This window comes from Austrofundulus limnaeus, unplaced genomic scaffold (assembly GCF_001266775.1).
Source record: "Austrofundulus limnaeus strain Quisiro unplaced genomic scaffold, Austrofundulus_limnaeus-1.0 Scaffold1, whole genome shotgun sequence".
Lineage (NCBI taxonomy): Eukaryota > Metazoa > Chordata > Actinopteri > Cyprinodontiformes > Rivulidae > Austrofundulus > Austrofundulus limnaeus.
Window position 1 is genome coordinate 4,504,376 of NW_013952403.1, and position 24,067 is coordinate 4,528,442.

General features: G+C 40.3%; 1 protein-coding gene across 2 annotated transcripts; it reads right to left on the bottom strand.

Annotated features, from left to right (window-relative positions):
• Positions 1 to 4,445: 4,445 nt before the first annotated feature.
• Positions 4,446 to 23,121, bottom strand: f8 (coagulation factor VIII, procoagulant component). Of its 2 annotated transcripts, none has more exons than XM_014006346.1 (27): positions 22,840 to 23,121; positions 22,574 to 22,674; positions 21,877 to 21,999; positions 19,357 to 19,569; positions 18,428 to 18,610; positions 18,168 to 18,271; positions 17,113 to 17,233; positions 16,776 to 17,016; positions 16,532 to 16,697; positions 16,343 to 16,430; positions 14,546 to 14,760; positions 14,317 to 14,461; positions 12,733 to 12,942; positions 11,685 to 12,499; positions 10,326 to 10,468; positions 9,408 to 9,573; positions 9,096 to 9,335; positions 8,757 to 8,985; positions 8,477 to 8,659; positions 8,197 to 8,313; positions 7,063 to 7,134; positions 6,864 to 6,949; positions 6,620 to 6,775; positions 6,273 to 6,417; positions 6,039 to 6,187; positions 5,037 to 5,219; positions 4,446 to 4,907 (listed from the first exon to the last, which is right to left on the bottom strand). In XM_014006346.1, the coding sequence occupies exons 1-27, from the start codon at positions 22,998 to 23,000 to the stop codon at positions 4,752 to 4,754; spliced, it is 4,911 nt and encodes a 1,636-aa protein (XP_013861800.1). In that variant the 5' UTR covers positions 23,001 to 23,121; the 3' UTR covers positions 4,446 to 4,751. The 2 variants fall into 2 exon arrangements, with proteins under 2 accessions (XP_013861800.1, XP_013861793.1); XM_014006339.1 differs by having other exon boundaries at positions 14,546 to 14,763.
• Positions 23,122 to 24,067: the final 946 nt, after the last annotated feature.

The following is a 24,067-nucleotide window of genomic DNA, read 5'->3' on the forward strand; positions in this document are numbered from 1 at the left end:
TATATATATATACTGTATATATACACATTCAGTGACCGTCAGAAACCCCAGGATCGGAACACCTGTTTGTGTGCGGTTGTGAACATACAAGATTTCTCCTTTGGAATATTTAATAGTGACCGTGGAGGACCACAGACCCTACCCCCAAGGCCCAATACATAAAATGTATCTCTAAGAAATAATAAATGTAAAAGCTGTTAATAGAGAGTAAGGCATAAAAAATGAATGCTAATGGTGTGTCTTTCTAAATTAAATCTTTTTTCTATATTCTGTTGTAATGTATGTTGCTACATAAAATATAATTAGGAAAAAGTCATTTGTATTTCTATCTGAATAATTTGTTATATAACATTGAAATCCAAGATTTCTTTCAATAAATACTGACAGAGAATGGCCCTTGGCTTGGATGAAGTTTTGATTTTGTCCCTTTGTGTAAGTAAGTTTAACACCCCTGCTTTAAATAAGGTTTGCATGAAAAACTACCACAGTTTGGAGACTGAAGTTGTTTAAAAAATGTAAGGGATCATATTTGATTTTGGCACCTGTTGGACTAGTCCGGTCAAAATGAAACTCTCAGATAGAGTTGTTTAAATCATCTTCACCGAGGACCACATGAGCATTATGGTTGCTCTCTAAAGGCCAGTTGTAATTAGTTTTGGTGTTTTGTGTTTAACTTTGACTAAACATGAAACGTCACGTTGCTCGTCTCATCATGGCTGAGCAGTGAGCACCGGTAATAAACAACAACTGAGCTCTATGTGGTATTTCCTGCATAGAAACAACATTTTAACACGTCTCCTGATAAACACTGAAAAGTACCACACGTATGACTGACTAAATGTGAAATGAATACAGAAATACTATAAAAAGTAAGAGTTTTGTTGTCACTGTTGAGTTGTGGTGAGGAGCCACAATAGTGAATCCGAAACTCTCCCACTTTCCGACTGGGAATTCCTACTAAAGCAATTTGTGAGTGGGAAATTCCCACTTCCCAGCACAACTGGGCCCCAAAAGAGTAGCAGGCGAAAATGTGACTAAATGAAATTTTGCACTGTGAATTTTGTCTGCTACTTTTGAACACTGTACACATCCACCCTGTCATTTCGAGGGTAAAAATAATCGACATGCATTATGGGAGATGTAGTTTATGGTCAATGCTGGTTTTAAAGCAGCATACACTTATTTAAAGACATTGAAAAGTCTTTGAAGCACTCACAGGCCAGATCAAAATCTGTGGCAGCCCCATTTTTGACCTATTGAGTTTGACATATGACATATGCAGTGTGGATTTGTTGTTGCTGCTGTTTTCACACGACGCGAACAGCAACTGATAGGTGACCACGTTTGGGCAGCAGGCCACCGCTTCTGCACCCCCACCCCCCGGTGATTCATCTGCCCCTCCATTGCGTGTCCTAACCATCAGAGGTGAATGCAGATGAGAAAACAGCTGGTGTGTTTGTGTTTCCAAAGAGATAAATGTGTGACAGCTTTCTGCCAACACAAGTCCTGTCCACTCTGTCCTCCAAACACAACACGACACCCCCTGAATACCTCTGGTCTGGAAACTTCCTGGCTGATAATGAGGCGATAAAATTTGGTTAGAGGTGAAGTACACACTCACACATGCCCACAAAGGCATGGATACACCTTGTTGATCTCACCAACTCCCGTCCAAGCTGTTTTGTCTGTGAAACAATTTCCTCTGTTATAACACAGCGGCATATTTCAGAGTTTAACAGAACAATGTTGGAGTTTAACAGCTTCTAGATTTTGCCAGGAGGGACTGGTACAGACGTGAAACAAAACAACATCTCAGGACTGATCTGCCGTTAAGACCAGAGGAAATTAGAAAATAAAATTTAAAAAGGGGGAAATGTTTTGAGCAAGTCAGGATTAGGCATGGGCTCCTGGGCAAAAACGCACAGGGAGGCCTCGCATTTTCATTAAACGTTATGTCAAGCCATTTTCCATTGCTTTGCTGGATTTTCTGCTCATTTCTAATTGATGCAACATAAATCAGATAATATCAGTTGCAGGCATTTTAGGTTTCACTGGACTAAATGTCAAAAAATCTGAAATCAGCACAGTTTACCTGCTTCGTCAGTGATCACCATAGTTTGACAGCAATTCTACACCTCATCAGCAAATAAAATGCACTGTGGATCACATTAAAAGATTTTCAATTAATTTTCAATTGAACAGTGACTTTGAGCATGCATACTTTTGATGCATTCATTACACAGGACCCTAACAGGGACCTTCCCAGGCTTTTTTTTTAGTTCACTATGTGATCGTGTCCTCTGTTGCGCTACAATCTCTTGTAGCAGCTCCATTAATTTCAGTGGAGCTGCGCAGGTTAAGCTGTTTAAACTTAAATGAATTTGATTTAAAAAAAGCATCAAACTCCACCGGGAGGACCACAAAAAATTCTGCTGCGGTTCTTATAACAGTGACTAAGGATACAGCCATTATCCCAACATGGAAGGAGTATTTTTGATCGCTTTTCCCAAGCTAGGTTTCTAGCGAACTGCTGGATTCAAGCAATTGGATAAGCTGAATTTGACCGAAAAAAAAGTGCAACCAAGGACTTAACGACTGCTCCAAACATTTTATCGGAGATAAAATACCAACACTGGACCACCCTATCCTTCCCCGCATTTTTTGTCGATAAACAGATACTGGTTGCGTTGCTCCTAGCATCCAGTGCTAGCCTCACACAGAGCTCTGCTGCAGTCAGTCACATATATTATACTTGCAGAAATTCTAAACATCACAATTAAGTTTCTTTAAACGATGCAGGAGCAGTGGCTCAGTGATAAAAATACACTCGGACACACACACAGACCATAAACGATTAAAGCTCGAAGACACCAGTTCAAACACCTACCCAATAATTGGAGTAACCCCTGACTGTAGACCGTGGAATGGGGCGGGGTCCGACGTCTGACTCCGCCCTCAACTCTAAAATTGACCAACGCCAGATGCTAAATTCTAAAATTAACCACTCCCATTTTTTAAGGCTCATATTAACCTTCCCTGCAAGCCGTGACCACGCCCATTGGATGTCTACTGTCTACTATCCTAATCCTTAGTCTTGAATAATTCCGGTTGCTTTCCAAGTCTGTCAAAGACCCTCCAGCACTTTCCTGTTAAACCTGAAGTCTGATGTGTCTTTTTCTGTTAACAGTGACTCCAGTCCATAGAATCTAGTCCGACTGTCCCATGGTCTTTTGAGAGAGCGGCAGAAGATATATGCAATAGTGTGACTTCACGAGTGATGATCCCACATTGAGACCTTCACGACGTCACGAATATCATGGGGACTTTCACTCCTGACGTCAATGGAGCTGAAATCAATGGAGCTGCTACAAGAGTATATGCACCAGTGTTGAGCGTGTGAGCTCTAAAAATATCCTGAGCGAAGGCCCCCATTCAGAGGCTGCATCCTTCGAAGGACTGGGCCTACTCGGTCAGCGTGGGCCAGGTCCTTTGCCGACCAGGAAAACCGGAAGAAAGTGGCGGTCTAGTCCTGCCCTTACTCCTGTCGCCTCGCAACGACTGTGCTAAGCAGAAGCAAATATCCAAAATGGATCGAAACGAGAAAATAAAAAACATTTTTAATATTATAGATTAAAAAGATGAGCTTAGAGGCAATACATGAGAAACTAAAGGGCTTGAAGTAACAACACAACCTATAAAAACTTAAAATTTTTGTACCACCGGATTTTTATTTAAAACTGTACACCTGCAAAAACAAAGTCCCGATTGGCCCCAGTGCTTTTTTCTGGTTTGTATGGTCTAAGAAGGATACTGAACCTGTTACAGGACACTCCTCCTTAAAACACGCCCCTCTACTTTTCGCTGGTTTTATCTAATGTATTGTATCTTTATTTGTTTTATTGACTTAACATTATTAAACTAACGCTAACCCTATATTTTTTCATAGATTTTTTCATTTTACCTCATTTTTAAATCTTCATTGTTTGCATTGAAAAACTTCTTCCCTAGCCACCTAAGCAAAAGCAAACATGTTTTGTAGCAGACAAGGGGCGTGTTTGCTGCAGCTCGGTATTATTGGTCTAATCAGGGGAAAAGGAGGATGCATTTGTGGGTCACAATTGCAAAAACCTTTGAATTTGGACAGCCTCTGGTGCATCACTGTGATGCAGCCCCCAAATTTGGACACAGTTTTCCTTTGAACTAAAATGTGACAACAACAAAGAATAAATTCTGAATCGATGTTTTCCTCTGCCGTTAGTTCTTTTTCTTAGTCCTTCTGGCCCACCCACTCACACCTGCTCCCTGCTTGATTGGGCACAGCTGCTTCCCACCTGCTCATCAGCCCCAGTCCATCCCTTTGTCTCCATTCCTGAGCAGTGGATCATTGTGCATCGCAGGGTCCACACCTTCCACAAATATGTGACGAGGAATAAATAAATGCAACATATTTTCTCAATAAATTTATAGTTTTTCACATCTCAAACAATGCAGAAAAATATATATTTTTTCTTAATAATATACAACTAGTCAAACAATATACATCAATATGATTAAGAGAAATGTACACAAGCTGACATACAAAAGGTTTACTCTCCTGTCGGCTCAACTGTGTTGCATAAGCAGGTAAAACTTTTAATATACACAATATTATACCTTATAAATAACTATGCTCTTTATTGAATACAAAAAGAAGTGAAAAAATGTAAACAGTGTTTTGACTACAGAAAAAATGGACTTCAGACAGTATGGTGTCAAATTCCCTGCAGGGTGTCACAGCCCAGCACCTCCAGCCGGAGGGCGATGTCGTTGATCCAGCCGCGTGGGTGGACGCGAATGAAGCGGCCGAACAGAGGAGGGTTGAAAACGGTGAGCGCTTCCTTGTCTGGGTCACTGTTTCCTGAGAAAATCTGAGGAGGAGTGCAAGGAACGGCAAGGAAACTTATCCATTTGTTCGACATCGTGAAAAAATGTGCTCACTTGTGACCGGTTTAGTCACGTTTCAACTGAAAAACCAGATGTTGAGCTTTTCTGCAAACCTGTACTGTTTTGGAGGTTGGCTCCAACGCGCTGCTCCAGAAGTGTCCGTCCTGACTGTAAGTGACTGAAAACTCCGTCACAACCATCTGGGTCCGCAGCGATCGAGCTCCTTGGGTGATGATGCCTGTGATCCGTTTGATGTTCCCCAAGTCGACCTGCAGCCACTCGTGGGGGTTGTTGTTCTGACACAACGAGGAGGGATGAGACACTTTTAGTTAGTTTTTAACAGCAAGTGAAAAGAAAGAGAGGTTGGAAGTTTATTAGATGCAAAAACCTCACTATCAGTCAGGCATACCAGTATAAAGCTCTTGTATTTATCAAAAATAACTCATTTAACTTTAGATCTACATTTTGTTTTTTTTTTTAATGTAAATCTATTGTTATAAATGTACATGTGAGAAACTAAATATAAAGTAAAAAGTATGTTTCATTAGAAAAACCCAGTATAAGAATCCAATGGCAGTTTCAGTATAACGATGAAGAAGTAAATAATCTGGGTAATAGTTTCTGTTTAAAGTCCTTTATCTGCCATCCATGAAATTGTTTTAATCCATAATTTTGTGGTATTTGTTCGGTCTTTGGCAATAGTTGTAGGAAACTATTCCAGACAAAAGCTGGCCGAAACTGGCTGACCTCTGAGTCAAGTGCAAACGCTGATAGCGGCTCAACAGTTTGCCACAAGGGCAGCTCACACCTCGAGAGGTCGGCTCTGGAAAGAGTTTAAGAGATAAGCTGAAGAGGAGGAAACGAGCGCAGCAGCGTGTTATCAGGACAGAAACTGAGAAGAGAAAGGCCAATAATCTCTATGTGCGTCTGTGGTTTTTATCACGTCACGATAAAGGTCAAGTGGCGCTAATGAGGACGAAAAATCGAGGAAAAATTTTGTTTTTTAATGAAAATTTTAAATAGATTATCTCTACTAAAATAAAAAAACATATTTCCTCCTTTAATTAGTGTGATATCCCTCAGCTGAATGTACTGACAACCAAACGGGAACATACTTTTGGCCTCCAGGCGTTGGCGCCACCACTCAGGTGCAGACGGGCGAGGCTGGGGCTCCAGGTGCGCAGCAGGGACGAATGGAACGACGAGGCGCTGAAGCTGCTGTCAGGAATCTGCCTCCTCTGGAGTCCGAGGGGCATGGAGCAGCCTGGACACACAAACAAAAAGTGCCACGTTGTTCTCACAGCTTTTAATGTGATCTTCCCCCAATCTGACCCACTTGTGCGACTTACTGTTCAGATCGCAGCCCAGCAGCTCCAGGCGGACGGCGGGCTTTTGCGAGTAGCGGAACGGATAGATCCTGACGTAGCGAGCCACAAACGGCGGAGAGAACGTGTTTTGTTTCACTCTGGAGCTGTCCATGTTGCCATGAAAGATCTATAAGAGAGACACACAACCGTGACTTAAAGAACTGTGCTGGTAAATTGGACGCATTTTATTACAACAAAGCATGTTTTTAAACTAAATTACATTATATTTCAAATAAAACGACTGCCTTAAACTACTTGTATTCTAGTTTCAGTCTCTGCTGTGATACAGAACTAATGAGCTGTAACTGTGTTCAGATTTGTGAACAAACCATGGTGTTTGTGGAGCTGTTTCCTCTGTAGGTGGTCCAGGTCTCCTGATCCAGGCTGTAGGAGACGGTGAACAACGTGATGGAGTGATCCTTCAGCATGGATCTCACTCCCTGTGTTTGCACACTGTGCAGCAGGGTGGGCTTCTGCAGATCAACCTGAACACACACATTCACTGTGTTACATTGGAGAAGGATAACGAGATCACGCGTGAGAACTTGTAGGATTTAGCATTAAGGATCGAACCTGTAACCATGATTTGGTGTTTTTTCCCATCCAGGCGTTGATGATACCAGTCTGGTCCAGCCTCGCCAGGCTTGGTACCCAGTAACCTGCACATGGAAACACGTGAGCCTAATTTCCCAGTTTTCAGACTTCAGAAAGGTGAGAACATTTAATCTGTTGTCAGTGTTTGACTTGTTGCAAAACAACCCAAAAATCTTACCTATGTGATCTGACGCAGTGATTTGCGAGTCTTCAATTCTTCCTGATGCCATTCCCAGAGGATAGTTACATTCTGCATTTCAGAATGTAAAAGCTCAATTAAATAAAATGACTGGTATAAATTCATTAAATACATTTTCTGATGAAATCATACAGCTTTAGAAGTGATAGCAAAAGTACATTATTTACCATTATTTAACCAGGCAAGTCCCGTTGAGATTGCAGATCTCTTTTTCAAGGGAGGCCTTTCTAAAATATCCACTTACTTATCCATTTCTGTAACTAATGCAACCTTTTTAAAAAAAAAAAAAACACTGTGGAAAGGCCTGTGACATACAGTAATTAGCTATTGTGATAAAAAAATATCCCTGATGGTTGGGTTTTGTCCAGTAGTTGATTCCAGTATGCAAATGTTTTAAAACAAAGATGCTGCGCAATCTGTTTGTGGTCAGAGTATGTGATGGGGGTGGGTCTCAGCTACTACCACACTAAAATTTTAGCTCAATATTTGTAAAACTGACTGAGGTGAAGCCGTTTCTTAGCCAAGATTAGCTGCGGCAGCCATCTTGAATCCAGCTGATGCCAAATGTGACACACTTACATTTGTAAATCTAATGACTACTTTCTGAAAATTTCATTATAACCTATCCCATTTTGTGGTTCATGAAATATTTCGCTAACACCAGACAAGTGAACACATGCACACACACTCACGCAAAGGCAATTAAAGGAAAAATGAATCCACAAAAAATCATCAAATTCAGACCAAAAAATAAAACAAAACAACAACAAAAGATGAAAGTGAGAACAAATGATAACAAAAACTAAATGCAAAGTGAATATAAACAACCAGAAAGATGCACAAGTAAAAAAGCTACTGGGCAGAAAAAAATGTCAAGAAACATGAAAAAGATCCAAATGGACAACAAAGATGCACAAAACAAGACAGAAATAAGATAAAGCAATTTGGAAACAAATCAGTAAACAACTCAAAGTATTCAGGGAATTTTGGTTTTCTCAAAATTTCTTAAAATCAAGAACAACCAGAACAGTTTGTTATGAAAATCCTCCACTTCTTTCTGACTCTGAAGATCTATCAAAGCGTAGTTCCAACTACATTAGAAACATCACCTACGTGGATTATACACCAACAGTTTGGCTCTCATTCCAGCCAGCTGGTAGTCTCCTATGGTGCATTCCACCAGCCATGTTCCCACTGTGGGGGGTCTCATCTCCACCGTCCCGAAAACACCTTGAAGAATAAGTACAAAACGCTGTTTCATTTGCTAAAACAAATTGAAGCTTTTGAAGGAAAACTTTTGAAAAAAAATGGACAAAATGAATGAGCTGCAGAACAAATACTGACATCTATTTTTGTTTAATACATTAAAATGTACGTGTTTGTTTGTATTTACCAGGAAAAAGGTTGAAGACCCCCATACGGTGCTCTTCTTTATCATGCAGAGTAAAAGGCAGCCCGTGAAAGTGCACGGCGTGGTACTCTCTGTCACTGCCCACATTCAGGAGGTGCCACCTCACCGGCTGATGCTGAGCCACCGTCAAACCAGGAAGAGTCTCTGCCACGTAACCGTTTATGGCTGATGAAAAACACGAGGATTATTTCAGATTTAAAAAGAAAACAAACAGATGCGATACAAAAAGAAAGGAATAAACTTTACAGGATCGATCATCCACCTGCAAATTTGTTGCTGGTGTGGTACCAGGAATCCTCGGGGTTGGCCTGACAGGGCGGCGCACAGTACTTCTGCAGGTTCTCCTCCAGGTACCAGCTTTTAGTTTCGTCAAAGGTGTGGAAGAGCAGGGAGAACTCCTGGATGTCTGACTGCGTGCTCCCACGACTCTTCAAGGTGCCGGACTTACAGATCACCAGTGGACCGATCAGACCCGAGTGAAGGTCCTTTTCCTGTGACAATTTCAGCATTCACAGCATTACTTTCCAGTGTTACATTTGTAATGGAGGATTCTTATGGTGTAAGTCTACAGCAGATGAATGCTAGTTAAACTGCAGCAAACCTTATCCACAGTGGAGTAATATGCTCCGGTCTTGCAGTCGAACTCTGAGTCAGTGGGTCCTTGTTTCCTGCTTATTTTCCAGTTATAAGTTCGAGCTTCTCCGGGAGGAACAGGCTCTCCGGGGGGCCCTGCCGGAGCAGAGGAGGAGCTGGTTTGTGCAACACCAGCCCCCTGATTTCGGTCGTAGACGCCATGAAGATGAAAGGAGTAAGGCCTGCTGGCTTTGTTCTTAAAAATCACCTGAGTCAGGACAGGATACGTTAGGGAACAAGTCATCGTGGATACTTACAGAAAGGGTGCAGAGATACTCACAGTCAGGAGATCCTTAACTTCCGTTCTGATGAAGGGTCCCATGATCCCCAAGTGGTCTTGAAGCTCCCCTCTACTCACAGGTTGCAGGAAGTCTTTGTCCCTGTAAGCTCGAAACACCACCTTCTTATATCCAGGCAGGAACTTCCTCATCCCTCGATGCATCTCTCTGAGGAAAGGAACGCTGTACGGTTAAACTGGCTGCTTGCTCTGTCAGATATAGTCCTTTAAAGGGGCAATATCATGTAAAATCAACTTTTTGGAGTTTTATATCATGTTATAATGTTATACTCTCATAAAAAACATGCCCAAAGCCTTGCTTTGACTCATTCATGTTTGAGAAATCCTGCAGCGTTTTTAGGCAGCCATGCTGAGGAGCAAAACGACAGGTGGGGACCAGAAACACCCCTGGGACGTGTCTTTAAGCCGAACTTCCTCATGGCAGAGCGCATCCCCTCACCCCCACCCCACACACCCCGCCCATGACTCCTGCAGGCTATCGGGAGAAAGTGAAAGTGAAACCTAACTGTCTGCTGAGCTCTCAACATTAGTTCTCACTCAGTGAAGCTCTTTTCAGATTAAAAATACCTTTGAGAAAATGTATTTTCAGATGCCACGTAAACTGCATCATGGCAGCCCCCCCCCCCCCGCAAGCAATGGGCAAAACGGAAGCGGAAGGTGGTTCTTAAAGAGACAGAGGCCAATTTCAAGGCGTTTAGAAGAGGAAGTGATGAGAAGATAAGTTTATTTTCTATTTAAACATAAAAACAGCATTTTAATAACAACTAAAGGTGACATAGATACTTTATTATGGTATAGTTTTTAAATATATGCCTGAGAAACACATAATATTGGCCCTTTAAAATATTTTCTCTTATAATTTTGGAGAGAAAAGTGGTGAAAGTGGTGTTATATTCTTACTCCCTCTGGATGAACTGACGTGGTTTCTTGATGCCGTAGTCCCAGGTGATCTCCTCTGCAGCGATGTAGTAAAGGCGGGGTCTGAGTTCTCCAGAGCGCGGGCCGATGTAATCTGCACCAAACACGTCTGATGAAACGTTCTCCTGGAAATACAGTTTAACAAGAATTTTCGTAAAGCAAGGACTTTGAATCAGGGCCGGCCCTAGCCAATTTGGGGCCCTAGGCAAGATTTCAGGTGGTGCCCCTTGTGCAGTTTTCTAAATCTCATTTCCAATTTATGTACATTCACAGACCAAATTAAATAGTTTTGTCTTCAATATTATTTTTTATCTGTAGAAACCAGTTTGTTCAGTTAAAATAGTTAACTATATAATTCATTTGAAACATAATATCAGAAGTCTACCTCATATCTACCAACATCTGCTGACAGCAATGAGGAACACTTGTTCATGTTAACAAGCAGCTGTGGAGCGAAGCAGTTCTAGTAGGGTCAGAGGGTATAAACCCTGCAAAAAAATTTTTTTTTATAAAAGATTACCTAAAACTATGCATTTTCCATCCATTTAAAGAGCATTTTATTAAATTCTTGGATTACAAAAACAACATAAAATCAGTATTTTATATTAATTTTTTTTTTCATGCCCTATTTGTGGCACCGCCTAGATGGATGGCAGCTTTAGCATATGCCTGTAGTGCCTATGTCACCATCCCTGCTTCAATTTACGGTATTTAAAATCATGCTAGAGCACGTATCAAATTCAAGGACTTCTGTCCGGCCTGCCAACCCCCCCCCAATAAAAAAATTAAAATACAACTAAACAAAAAAAACATGTATATATAATACTTTTTATATCAATGGTAAAGTTTAAATTTATGATTCAGTGCAACAAAATAAAGATTATAATACTTATCCAGCCCCTGAGCTTTTGGCTTTGAGTAACTGTGACCCCCTGATCAATTTAGTTAGATAGCCTCGTATTCATGTCTCAAAATAAGTTGCTTTAAAACCAGCATTGACCATAAACTAAATCTCCCATAATGCATGTCGATTATGAATGGGAATTCCATCGGAGAGTTCATTATTATTTCTGTATTATTTATTTCACATTTAGTCAGTTGTACATGTAGATTTTTTTATTGTTTATAAGAGGATGTGCTAAAACACTGTTTCTATGCAAGAAATACCACATGGAGCTCAGTTAGTGTTTGTTAGCAGTACTCAGCCATAGCAATGAGACAAGAAACATTTTCTATTCAGCTGAAGTTAAGCATGAAATGTTGAAGTTAATAACGCTCACATGGCCATCGTAAATAAATTTGACACTCGGGCGCTAGAGAAATACCCAGAAGTAAACATACCTGATCTTTGTAGTCATCATACTCCAAGGACAGATTAATCTGAGTTAGGTTAAAATCAGTGAAGTTGTAATCCAAATCCAGCAGATCATCCGGGAGCCTCAAAGGTTCAGCAAAAATATGGTTTTGTGGTACAAACTCTTGATCCTGGTCTTTTGGCGGCATTAAAGCTTCGGTTGAGTCTGTGTTGCTCGATGATTCCTTTCTGATCAGTGAGATATCATTGCTGTCTTTAGGCCTTTCCTCTTCCCTTCCACGTTTTCCTTCAAGTTTTAACGCTGCAACAGGGTCAGTCACGCCTTTCACGTATTCTGTAACATTTTTTACCAGAACGTCTTCAGGCAAGATCCCAGAATTTGCATCTTCTTCTGTCTGGTTTTCGTCAGCCTGTCTTTTCAGTCGACTTCTTCCAAGTTCAGTCCGATTTCCAGAAGCTGTCCAGTCCCCGTCTTTCTCTATTTTGTCCAGGACATCAGCTGGGATTCCTGCATCTACGGGCGCTTTTACCCTTTTTAGCGCTTCCACCGGCACTCTCCTCAGCTCACATGCAGAGTTAACGCCTTTCCTTCTGCTCACCGTGACATTTTGACTGTCAGTTGTGTTAAGGGCTTTCTTGCACACTCGGACCAACACTGTACCATTCCGAGGTCTTACTCCTCTTGGCTGGAGGAGGATTTGGTCGTAGTAATCAGAGATATCTTCATCCAGGTCGTCATCAACCAGCGAGTTATCGCCGCTGTTACAGGAACGAACCGTGTAACGGACACTCATGCCGCGGCTCTTCAGGCTGCTGTCAAAGGCACTTATCTCCCATTCACCTGTGAGAAAGCAAAAAGTGAGACTCAGAATGATAAAAAAATACCTTCCACATCTGGTGTTTCAGTCCATTCCTACATTGCGCTTCCTGTGTTTGGGCTGGGAACCAGTTTTGGCCCAAAAGCAACACATTTATCGTCACTAAAAGTCTAACTATCAGTAAAGTCTTACAGCCTCTCCAGCTCCTGTTTCTTTTTGAGGGAAAAAAGATGTAAATGTGAATAAAGGATCTCACCGATCAGGTCTGTCTCCATCGGAACAGTTATGGCAGACATGGGGAAGAGGGTGAGGACGGACTGGTACAGGCCATCGTGCTGAAACAGGTTCCCGGTGAAATAAACGGTGAGGAAGTTGCTCTGGGTTCCCACGTTGGCCACGTGCCAGAAGGGGACATCAGTGTCACACATGGTGAACTCACGTCCCCGGAACATGACGCCATTTATGCCTGAAAGGGGACAGAATCACAAAGCTTTTATTTATGCTTACAGTTCCACTTATGAATGTTACAGAAATAAATCAGATCTTCTAAAGAGGGTTTCTCTTAATTCTTTAACAGTGTCTTACCTGTTGCAGATAGGCTTTTGAGAGAGTTTTTTCAGAGCAAAGTGAAATGCTGCCATCTTTAAACAAATTAATTTTGCCTTACACAACTATTTACATATAATTCTATGGTTCTACAGTTGTTTAAAGATTGCAGCACTTTAGTCTACAGCCTCACTTTTGCTAACTGTTAGCTTGTCAATCCAGAATTAAACTAACAGATCATTTAAAAAGTTTACAACAAGTTAGTTGTCCTGATGCATCTCAGTAATCCAGGTAAAAAATCAAAAAGAAAAAAATTGTATAGGTCCTCTGGACGGGTTCTTCTTTAATGAAACGTTTCGTCTCTCCTCCAAGAGACTTCTTCAGTCTGAGAGTTTCAGGCAAAATTCAGGCTTTTAAGCCCTGCCTCCATGTGACTGATACTCACATTGCATGGCTATCGTTGACACCTAATTAACACCTATTCTTAACAGGGGGTGGAGTGATACTGGCAATAGCAGCACTGTTGGAGGGGGACAACTGAAAATGGAGACCTCCACCTCTGTTTAATGATGGACGGTCTTTCTTCACAAAAATGGCTTCTTTTACTCCTCTCTCAAACCAACGTTCCTCCCTATCAAGAATGAGAACATCCTCATCTCTGAAAGAGTGACCGCTGGCCTGTAAATGAGTGAAAACTGCAGAGTTCTGGCCATTAGATGTAGCTCGTCTGTGTTGGGACATTCTTTTGAACAGTGGCTGCTTTGTTTCCCCGATGTATAACTGGTCGCAGTCCTCCTGGCACTTAACAGCATATACAACATTGCTCTGTTTGTGCCGGGGCACCGGATCTTTGGGGTGAACCAGCCTTTGCCGTAATGTGTTTTGGGGTTTGAAAGCCACTGGGACATCATGTTTAGAAAATAAACATCTCAGTTTCTCCGAAACACCTGCAACATACGGAATAACCACTGGTTTGGGTCTGGGTTTGGGGTCTTCATTTTCACCTGAAGGTTGCATGGAATCCTGTCTGTTTCCTGTCTGCTTTCAGGAAAGCCCAGTCAGGATAACCACACTGCTTCAGGGCCTGTCGTGTGTGTGATTTCTCTTTCTGCCTGGCTCCTGGGTTTGTAGGGACACTGTCTGCTCTGTGGTACAGAGTCCTGATCACTCCTAACTTGTTTTTACAACAAGTAAGGACTTAATTGTCCACAACTTTATCACATAAACCCCCTAAAAAATAAATCTGATCTACTGCTTTAAAAAGAAAACTTACAGGAATAGCAGTAATACTCACTGTAGATGACGTTGGACTCGTAGAATTCAGGGTCTGAAGTGTTGAAAGATTTTAGGTCTGATCTCTGCATGTTTTCTCTGAAATACCAACTCTTGTTCTCATCGAACGCAGTAAATATCAGGTTGAGTTTGTCATCAGGTCCCAGCTGCGGTCAACATGAGATAAAAAATAAGACAAAAAAAAAAAAAAAACATTTGCCGCACGACAGAAGCTGGAGCGTTCCCCTCACCAGTTTTCCTCTGGTGTCAATGGCTTTGTATTTGCAGATGAGCAGCATCCCCACCAACCCAGAGGCCAAGTCCTGTTCTGGGGAGACGGTGCTTTGATACAGCTGGGTCAGACACTGGGGGTCTCCTTCCAAGGGACCGTCATTTGTTGTTAGACTCCAAATGTAGCCCAATGTCTTGTTGGGGGGAACTTCCATGGAGCGCAAGTCGTTTTCTGCTGCTGTTTAATTAGATTTAAGTTGTTACCATTGTGGCCAATAAAGACAAATTTGTACCAGAGAATTTGCATTTCCTGTGAAAATGCAGTGTAAATGTTTAATGCTGAAAGGATTTAATGAATAGCTATAAAAAAGCTGAAACTAGTCTAAAATAGCTTTAAAAAGTAGCTGAAACAGCTGAAATTAACACAAAGAAACAGAATGAGCACATATTTGCTGTATTAAGCAGTAAGAAGGTGAAATTATCACAAAAAGGGCAAATTTAGATGATAAAAAGTTCAAATTAGCTAAAGCAGCTAAAAACTAAAAACACAGCTGAAATTAGCAGAAAACAGCCGAAAGAAGCAGAAAAGGCCTAAAATAGAAAAAGCTGAAAGAAGCAGAAAAAGTTGGAATTATCAGAAGAATAGCAGAAAAGGTCAGAATGATAGAAAAAAGCTTTAAAAAACAACCCAAACTAAAATCAGTTAAAGAGAAGCTGAAGGAAGATGAAATTAGCACAAAGAAGTTGGAAAAAAGCAGAACCGGAACAAACAGAAAAAAGAACAGTAAAGATTTATAAACATTTTAAAGGGTTTTAAGGATGTTGAAGACAGCTCCTTTATTTTTAATGAGAAAAACATGACCAAAAGTCAATGTTCTGAAAGAGCTGAACATTTTGATTTATAAATTGTTGAAATAGCACATAAATTGCAGAATGAAACTTGTGTTGAAAACAGGACAGAAGAAAAAACTGATTGATTCACAACAGTGTGAAAGCTTCATAAACAGTCACAGAGTTACTGTGAACTTTATGAATCAGTTTTTAACGAAGATTGAAGCTTTTCTTTAAGTCATGTTGCTTTATCTATTCAACCAGACCACTGTGAGTTTACTGTTGTTTACTGGAAAATATGTGGGAAAAAAGGAGACAGATTTAAAATAGATCATTAAAAATATTGATATCAAATTTTCAGCACACAACTTTTTCAGCAGTGTTTGTGATATTTTAACAATTTTATAAAACGTTCAACTCATTCAGGACACTCCTGCCACAGCTTTTGGTATTTCAGCAATTTATGTTTTCTGGATTATTTGGCTCTTTTCAGCTTGTGCTAATTTACTTTCAGCAAAAATCAGCTGTTCAAATTGAACTCACATTAAAAATTCTATCTAAAACTAGAAAAAATGCATTTCGTTGCGGCACAATACAGTATGAGGTATAAATGTTCAGTGGGCTTGAAAATGAACTCGAGGGGGTCAATAACAGTGAGAATAAGGCACAGCGTGGTTCTCAAGTAAAGTCCCAGCAGTTACAGTCAAAAACACAACCACAACACCCCTTATGTAAGCCCTGTGGGAAGGTGCCAGAGTGTGAGATTGCAGCAGAGGCCACTTCCTCTGTCCACTGTTGACACACTGCTTTGCCCATGAACTGCACAGCTCAGATAAAAAAAATCCTGCAGCAATTTCCATCAAACACATTGCAGCTCGAAAAGAAATTAGTTGGAGTTCCTTAAAAACTTGATGAGGTCTGAAATTGTGAAAAATCTTCAACTGAAATGTGGCTATTTTTAGTTGTTGGTTTATGTCAACACTTACCGTTACTGGATCTCTGCAGAAGGGAGACATTCGTCAGGCCGTTCGGGTAGATATTAAAAGGGCGACTAGCCAAGTTCTTAAAAATTATCTAAAAAAATAAAAGTAAAAAAAAAGATTAACAGTAAAGGCTTTTGCAACAGCGTTACTCAGTTGATGAACAAATCAAACCATATGATTGGAGTCACTCACGTGGATCTGATCGTTGACTTGGCCTTTCAGCGTCGGACCCAGCAGCATCGTGACATTGTTTTTCCTCTGAGTGAAGGACGCATCGGTGTACTCCACGTACACAACCTTTTTATACCTGTAGTTGAGGTGATGGGGAGCTGCAGGCAAATATCTGGACTGCAGTTTACTGGTTTAAGGGGGAAAAAAAAATCATTTTAGAGCCTCACTACGTTATGTTCATTCTCATCACTTGTTGTCTCTGTACCTGTCTGTGGGTTTGAGATGAGGAGCGTAGTCCCAGGTCACCTCTTCTGCAGCAATAAAATGTCTTCTTATATTAGACTGCTGTCCTCTGCTGGATCTGGGTTTCAGGTATATGGTGTTAAAAGTGTAATCAGAATAGTCCTCGTCCTCCTCTTGGTCGTGTTTGACGTTGCGAAGTCCTTGTTTCGGCACAGAGATGGGCTCGGGGCATTTCTCCACCGTGAATAAAGCATTCATCCCATCTGTTTGGACAACGATAATACGGGTTACCTCTCAAACTGAAACCTGATTAAGGAAAGAAAGACCTGCTGCACTGGTCAAGCTTTAATTCTTCTCACCATGATGATGAGCGTGTATCTGACAGCTGATGAGGAATCGCCCAAGAGTGGTGGGTTTCATTTCTGCAGTGATGAAAGTCATCGGGGTCACCTCCACTGTGACTTTACGATGGGTCAAAACCTGAAAACAACAACAAAAATATTTAATTTAATGTAGTATTTCGTAAATGTTATTTTTAACAGAAAATAATAGATTTAAGAGAGTTTTTCTGGCATATTTCTTTTCTGAGTGCTTGACCTTATTTGTACAGCCTTGCAACCAATAATGTGTCAAACGTAAGGCCCACTGGCCAAATCTAACCTTCGTTAACATTTTATTTGGTCCTTCAGATGATATTTTAAATGTAAAATAGTTATTTTATTTCTCTTTTGGTCACTGTCTTCTCATGATAGCAGTTAACTTCATTAATTTTCTTATTTAAAAGTCAAATAATTGTATTTTTAGTGACATTTTCTTTAATTCATGATTTGGTGGATTTTGATAACATGAAACACGAAACACGAAATAATACATGAAAAAGCTGTTGATGGAGAGTAAGGCACAAGAAATGAATGATGTCTTTGTTTTTATTTTTCCAATGGAAGAGATTGTTTGTATTTCTATTTGAATAATTGGTTTTAACTATGAAATCCAAGATTTTTTTTCTTAAATATTGACAGAGATTGGCCCTCAGACTGAATGAAGTTTTGATTTTGGCCCCTTGTGTAACTGAGTTTGACACACTTAATGCATTGCAAAAGAAGTCCCTTTTGTTAAAATGATCTAACGTCTGACTATACTAATTTATAGCTTACTTTTGCCAACTTCTATCAGTGTATAAATACAAACAAGTCACACATTTTGATATAAATGCGAAGTAGTTCAGATATGGGCACTAAACTAATGTGTCACAGCCCAATTGGTCAGCTTCAAACTCTCAGAATTTTAGTGAGACTGCATCTAAAAACACACCTGTTTTTTTTCTTGTTATTTCCTCCCAGTTTTGAAAAACCAGTTGGTCTCCGACAAACAATCAAGATCCTGGCTCTAACTGATTTTTGAATTTGTCGTTTACCTGCAAAGAGTGATCCTGGAACCGAATGGAGTGGATTTCCGGAGCTGTGCCCATCCCGATCACGTGCCAAATCACAGGATCTCGGCTCTGACACATTGTCAGACCTGCGCACAAAGAAAAAGAGGGAGAATTAGAGCAAGCCCCTGCTCAGACCCGATCCACTCCAGTCCCTGAACACGAGGCCCGGAGTCAGCAACACTTAACATTTCAACACGCCTTCACGGAACAAGCACTCCAGCTGTGGCAGGCTGCCTCTTTACCTGGTAACGTGGAGTTGATGTATCCATTGATGGTGTGGTAATTCTTTCGGCCGTTGCTCCTCTTGAACTTCTCCCTGCTTATCCTCTCTCCCTTCTCTCCGTACCAGCTTTTAGTCTCGTCGAACACTGCGAACAGAAGGACGAACGCCGGGAGCCTCCGCTGGCCGTCCTCATCGAAAACACCTGCAGAAACGTTTGGACACAAGACGTTTCATGTGAGAATATTCAGAATACAAACTGTATTCTCTCACGACCTGCAGCTGTTTATTTCATTTAATGTAAATCCTCCTCACTTGGCTTACTAAAAAAACTTAATGAGTTCCCTACAAAGCCTGTAGGTCACTGTCGGGTTCCTTTTTTTAACTTTCTTGGGTCAAACAGTTTTTTTCTGCTTGAGGGATTAACATATGGAATTCCCTCCTGCAGGTTTGAGACTAATTTCTGACTGGAACCATTTGGAGAACCAGTTATGTAATCCTGAACCACTGCCACCTTTTTAATGACATTATGATCTGTTTTTAAGCATGTTTTATGAATTGTCTTAATACTGTAATGTTTTATTCTTTTAAAACGGTTTGATTTTTATGTTGCTAAAAGGGAATAGGGATTGTCATTGCAAACTCGTCTAAGTTATAAATGTTTTAGAGGACGGTATTGTAAATACTTGACACTTGTCCCTATACAAATAAACTTTGTTAAAAAAAATCTCAAACCAGAAAAGAGTCTATGCTAAATTAAAGCTCTCCCATTCATATTAATAATGTGAAAAAATTAGACAAAATTGTGAGAACATAGAAATTATTAGTGTATACTGCCAACATAATGACAAGATGAGACAATGAATTTTGTACGTCAAATAAAAATCGCTTCTTTTGAACGACTCAGCAAATCAGACTGTTGTCTGTGTGAGACAGTTGCAGCTCACTGACTTGGTTTGCAGATGAGCAGGGCCCCGATGAGGCCCGAGTTCATGTCTCGGACCGCATCCACCTGCGATGAGTAGGAGTACGTGAGGCAGTCAGGGTCTCTGATGGTAGGACCGTCTCTTGGGCTGATGTCCCAGACATACTCATAGTATCCTCCGGGAGGGATCGCATCATCCTCCTTTTCCTGCCCCGCTGATGAGTCATCATAACCAGCTCCTAAAAATAAATAGATAAATGCAACTGTGGGATTAAACCAAGTTAATTCAGCAAAAAAAAGGCAGTAAAATGCTGAAAAAAACTGTCTCTATTTCATGATGAATAAAAAGAAAATGCAGACTCATGACAGAGCAAAAATAACTGATACTTTACTAATACTTTAATACTTTACAAAAAGCATGACAAATGCTAGGGCTGTAAGAAAATATTGATACATTGAAATATTGTGATATTTCATTTCCTGATACTGTTTTGATAAACAAAAGCACCACATAGATTTTTAATTTAGGTTTAAAATGTTTTTAAAAAATTGTGTTGTATTTCAGCCTCTGACCACTAGTTGGCAGCAGTCAGCCAGTCAGTTGGCTCCTCCACTTCTGAGGAGCCTGAGAGTATAATGCTAAACCAAATGTTAGTTTTAGCTGAGTTTTTTTAAAATTGGAATCTTTTGGCAGAAAATAAGTGGCAATACATCACCTTGCTTTCAGTATCGCAATATATCATATTGTGACCCCTGTGTTGTATCATCAAACTCTTGCCAAAACACAGCCCTAATAAACACACACAGTTTTAAACCGAAATAGAGGGACTGAATCAACGTGTCATGGTGTTTGAACATTTTCTTCAGCTTTATCATCACAGCAGTGACATTTAATCCAAACAGGGGTCTCTGCAGTCAGGAAGTGGGAGGTTCTTAGTTGTAAGCATAGTTTGGGTAAGCTGTGATTGGTCAGATTGAGTTGCGGGTGGAGTTTGGGTGAAGGCAGCTGGGGCGAAGTGAAGATCGGATCGCTAAATTTACAAAAAAAACGATTTTAGTCATAACTCGAGACAAGGTGCTAGCTGCATGAAATTTGAACGACATACATGTGGAGGGATGTGTAACAGTTCAAATCTGTCAAAACTGCCCTAACCTGCCTGAAAAATCTGATCGTTATTTTTCAATATGAATATTGATATTAGTCATAAATTCAGACAATAAACCATACATGTTCACAATTATTATTTGAGACATTGTTCTATTTTTAATTATAAATAGACAGTCAGTAAATTATATTTACATGCTCACAATAATTTTACCGTTAGTATTACTTAATCATTTAACGTTCCCCACCAGTCCACCTGACCAATCACGGCTTATCCAAACCAGTACTGTATATAAAGTATTTAAAGAAATAGCTAAATAAGTTATTGTAAACTGCTTTACATTTACTCAACTCAAATTAACGGAACCAGTTGGCATAACGTGGTTAATTAAATTCAACACTTCATTTTTTAGAGTGTATAAACAACTCGTTACATAATGAGTTGGTCAAAAAAATTCTAACATGTAACTAGATGTTACATTTTAAAGCAAAGGAGTAAAAGTATTATTTTTAGGTTTTGGATGTAACAGAACAGAAAGTATACTTGATAAAATTACAAATCTTGAAAAAAATGACTTACGTACTGCAACAAGATAACGTACTTAGTTACTATAAACCTTTGACTACGCCCACACCCAAGAGACTTCCCACCGATTGACTGCAGAGACCCCCATCTTGTTTAATCTGCTCCTCAAAGTCTGGTTCCTAGAAGTGACCAGAGCAGCTTTTCAGATTGTGAAAAGCTTTTTTATTGGAATCTGTGGCAAGAAGACACAAGCTGCTTACAAGATGTGACGGTTTGGGAGCATTAGAGCACACGCCAGCACTTTCTGTAAAAGAGATTAACTTAAAAAAAAACCTACTCATGATTGCAAAAAAAAAAAATCTGCTCTGTATAGAGCTGAAGACAAGACCGACTGTTTGTCCCTGCAGCCTTCATAATATCTGCACACAGCAGATAGTGATAACCGTTGCTTTCTGTAAATTTCTAAAGAACAAGGAGGCTATCTATTTCTGGCATCGTTTCCGAGCCATTTGCAACAGTTTTTTTATTACTCTAAAATAAAAAAAGGCTAACACTTTGTTCTCAGTGTGTTATTTTCTGGAAACAATTTCATTATACTCAGTTTAAATAAACCCCCACCTTTAAAAAGGTTTCTTGCAAACTTGTGACAAAAAAAGATTTCATTTTTAAGTGAAACCATGTGGAAATACGTCACGGTAGCACTGAGCGTTCAGCTTTGACAAATCTTTGTCTACATTTTTCCCTCTGTGTCATCTGCAACGCCACTTTGAAGCTGAACGGCGTGAGTCAAGAGAAAAACGAGTCAGGTTTTCTGGGATCGTTATTTTGGCAAAAAGCAAAGAATGCTGCTGACTAATCCGGTCAGCTTTGGTCAGCACATCGAGTAATAAAATGTATTTTATACGGAGAACTTACCTTCAGATTGTTTCCAGTAGGTGATCCCCACAGGGCTGATGCTGTAGGGCTGAGAGGCCAGGTTTTTAAAATGGACGACCACTTTTTCACCAGCCTGGGCAACGATCACCGGGCCTTGTATGCCTGTGGCCCCAAGACATTAAAAAATAAAACAGTTCAGTTTGTCCGCCATAGAAAGCCCACTCCAGGAAATGTGAAAATAGCTCAAACGCAACCAAGTTTACAAGTATTGAGCTGAAATTTGCTGTAGCAATTTGGCTGAGCAGTTACACTAAAGCTTGGCAATTTTTTTTTGCTTAAATCTTTGGCAATAATTCATGGAGTCAACACAGTTGGTCTGTTAGCAAAATATCTTACGAACAACTGAATGTAACTTCATGAAAATCTCAGTTAATTATTAATAGGTGTACATCTACAAGTGATTCAATTTTGGAGTCAAACCAAATCAAGACGTTCGCCATAGCCGACTAACCTTAGTGAACACAAAAATGGCTAAAACCCAAGCAAAATTTTCAGATGCGGATCTAAAATTGGGCATGCTTGTGGCTGAGAATTCTCCCAAACACACAATATGAGCTCTACACAATAGGCAATATTTTTTTTGCTTAAATCTTTGGCATCAGTTGTTAGTAAAATATTTCATAACCAAATGATTTTAACTGAGTTTCGACATGAAACTTCTGAGGATGACACTTACCTGCCCAGGGTGGTCTCGGCTTCGGGATGGTGTATGTGGGGTCTGTGTACTCTCTATAAACTGCCTTGATGTACTTTTGAGGAATCACTTTGGATCTCCCTCTGAAGAGAAAACAATGCTTAGTTATATGAAACATGACAGGAAAAAAAAACCTCTTAAAACTTTACGAGATTTTATTCTAATGGTGTTGAATTTAATTTTATATTCACTCTACTTTATGTGGCATAATAAAAGCTGCTATCTGAATGACAAAGGGAGATGTTCACCTTTGGTCCGGTTCAGCATCGTTCAGGTGGATGTAGTCCCATCCGATCTCCACCGCTGCTATGAAGTGTTCCCGGACAGCGGCCGGGTTCAGCTGCGCCTGTGCGCCCGCCGAGCAGCAGCAGAGGAGCGGCAGCAGGAGCGGCAGGAGGGTCGCTGTCATGGTGGTTCTGAGCACCTGTCGGTCCGGGTTCTGGTGCACCTCCTTTTGGGTTCAGCGGGGATATTTAAAGCGCGAGGAGGGAGGTCAGGTTGACTAATTTGTGGAAGAAGTTGGACACGTGCGCGGTGGGAGGCAGACTCCTGTGACGTCACTAGACTTAAAGTTTCTGGACAAGAGGATAGCGTCACACTGTGATGCGCTAAATGAGGTCAGCATTTAAACTAATAAGATGAATATAAATAATTTCGAATCAAATATTTGCGTGTAAAAGTGTAACAAGTACAAAAAGTGAGGACATTTGTGTTTGGCTGATTGGTTCTTTGTCATAACAAACCATATATAACTGAAAAGCCTGTTTAAATGGTGCCACATTTGTCAAACAGGTTGCCAGGTAGGAAATTTCAAAATGCTGCTTTAAAAATGATCGTATCTGATGAACAGAAACGCCAAAAACTATTATATATTTGGATTTTTAATAAGCATATTTTCTTTTATCGTATAGACCCTAAAACTGTTATGTAAATATGATAAATATCATATATCTGGCAACACTGGTGCCCATGAAAATTTGTTAAATCTTCTTCCCCATTGCCAAACAGTTATCTGATTTTGCCTTTTGTTTTGGTGTTTATCATCAACACAAAACATCAGTAATTTAACAATTTATTCATTTTAACAGTCCAGGGTTTCAGTAGCACGTGGAAGAACCATACACAGCCACAACAGCTTGGCATTTCCTCCTCATGCTGCTCACCAGCTTGGTCACAGTCTGCTGGGGAAAGACTTTCTCAGCCAGCATGTGCCACAAGTCAGCCAGTGTGGTTGTGTTGTTGGACGCTGTGGGACAAACAAAGCTGATCTCACAGGTGTTCAGAGGACAGAACCACATTCCATCCTCTCCACCCCCAAATTAATCTATTTCTCTAAACTGAGATAACTTTTCTACTACAACTTACAAAAAATTCCCTAGACACATATTAACTCCCCTATATACAAATAATATACATATACATACATACATACATACATACATACATACATACATACATACATACATACATACATAC

Bases quoted from the DNA above. Each gene is read 5' to 3' on its own strand.
- f8 (XM_014006339.1), bottom strand. From the start codon at position 23,000: ATGACAGCGACCCTCCTGCCGCTCCTGCTGCCGCTCCTCTGCTGCTGC. The intron at 10,469-11,684 runs GTATGTTTACTT...CTGTATTTCCAG, and splicing joins ATGATGACTACAAAGATCAG to GAGAACGTTTCATCAGACGT. The intron at 5,220-6,038 runs GTATGTTCCCGT...TCGTTGTGTCAG, and splicing joins CCAACGCCTGGAGGCCAAAA to AACAACAACCCCCACGAGTG.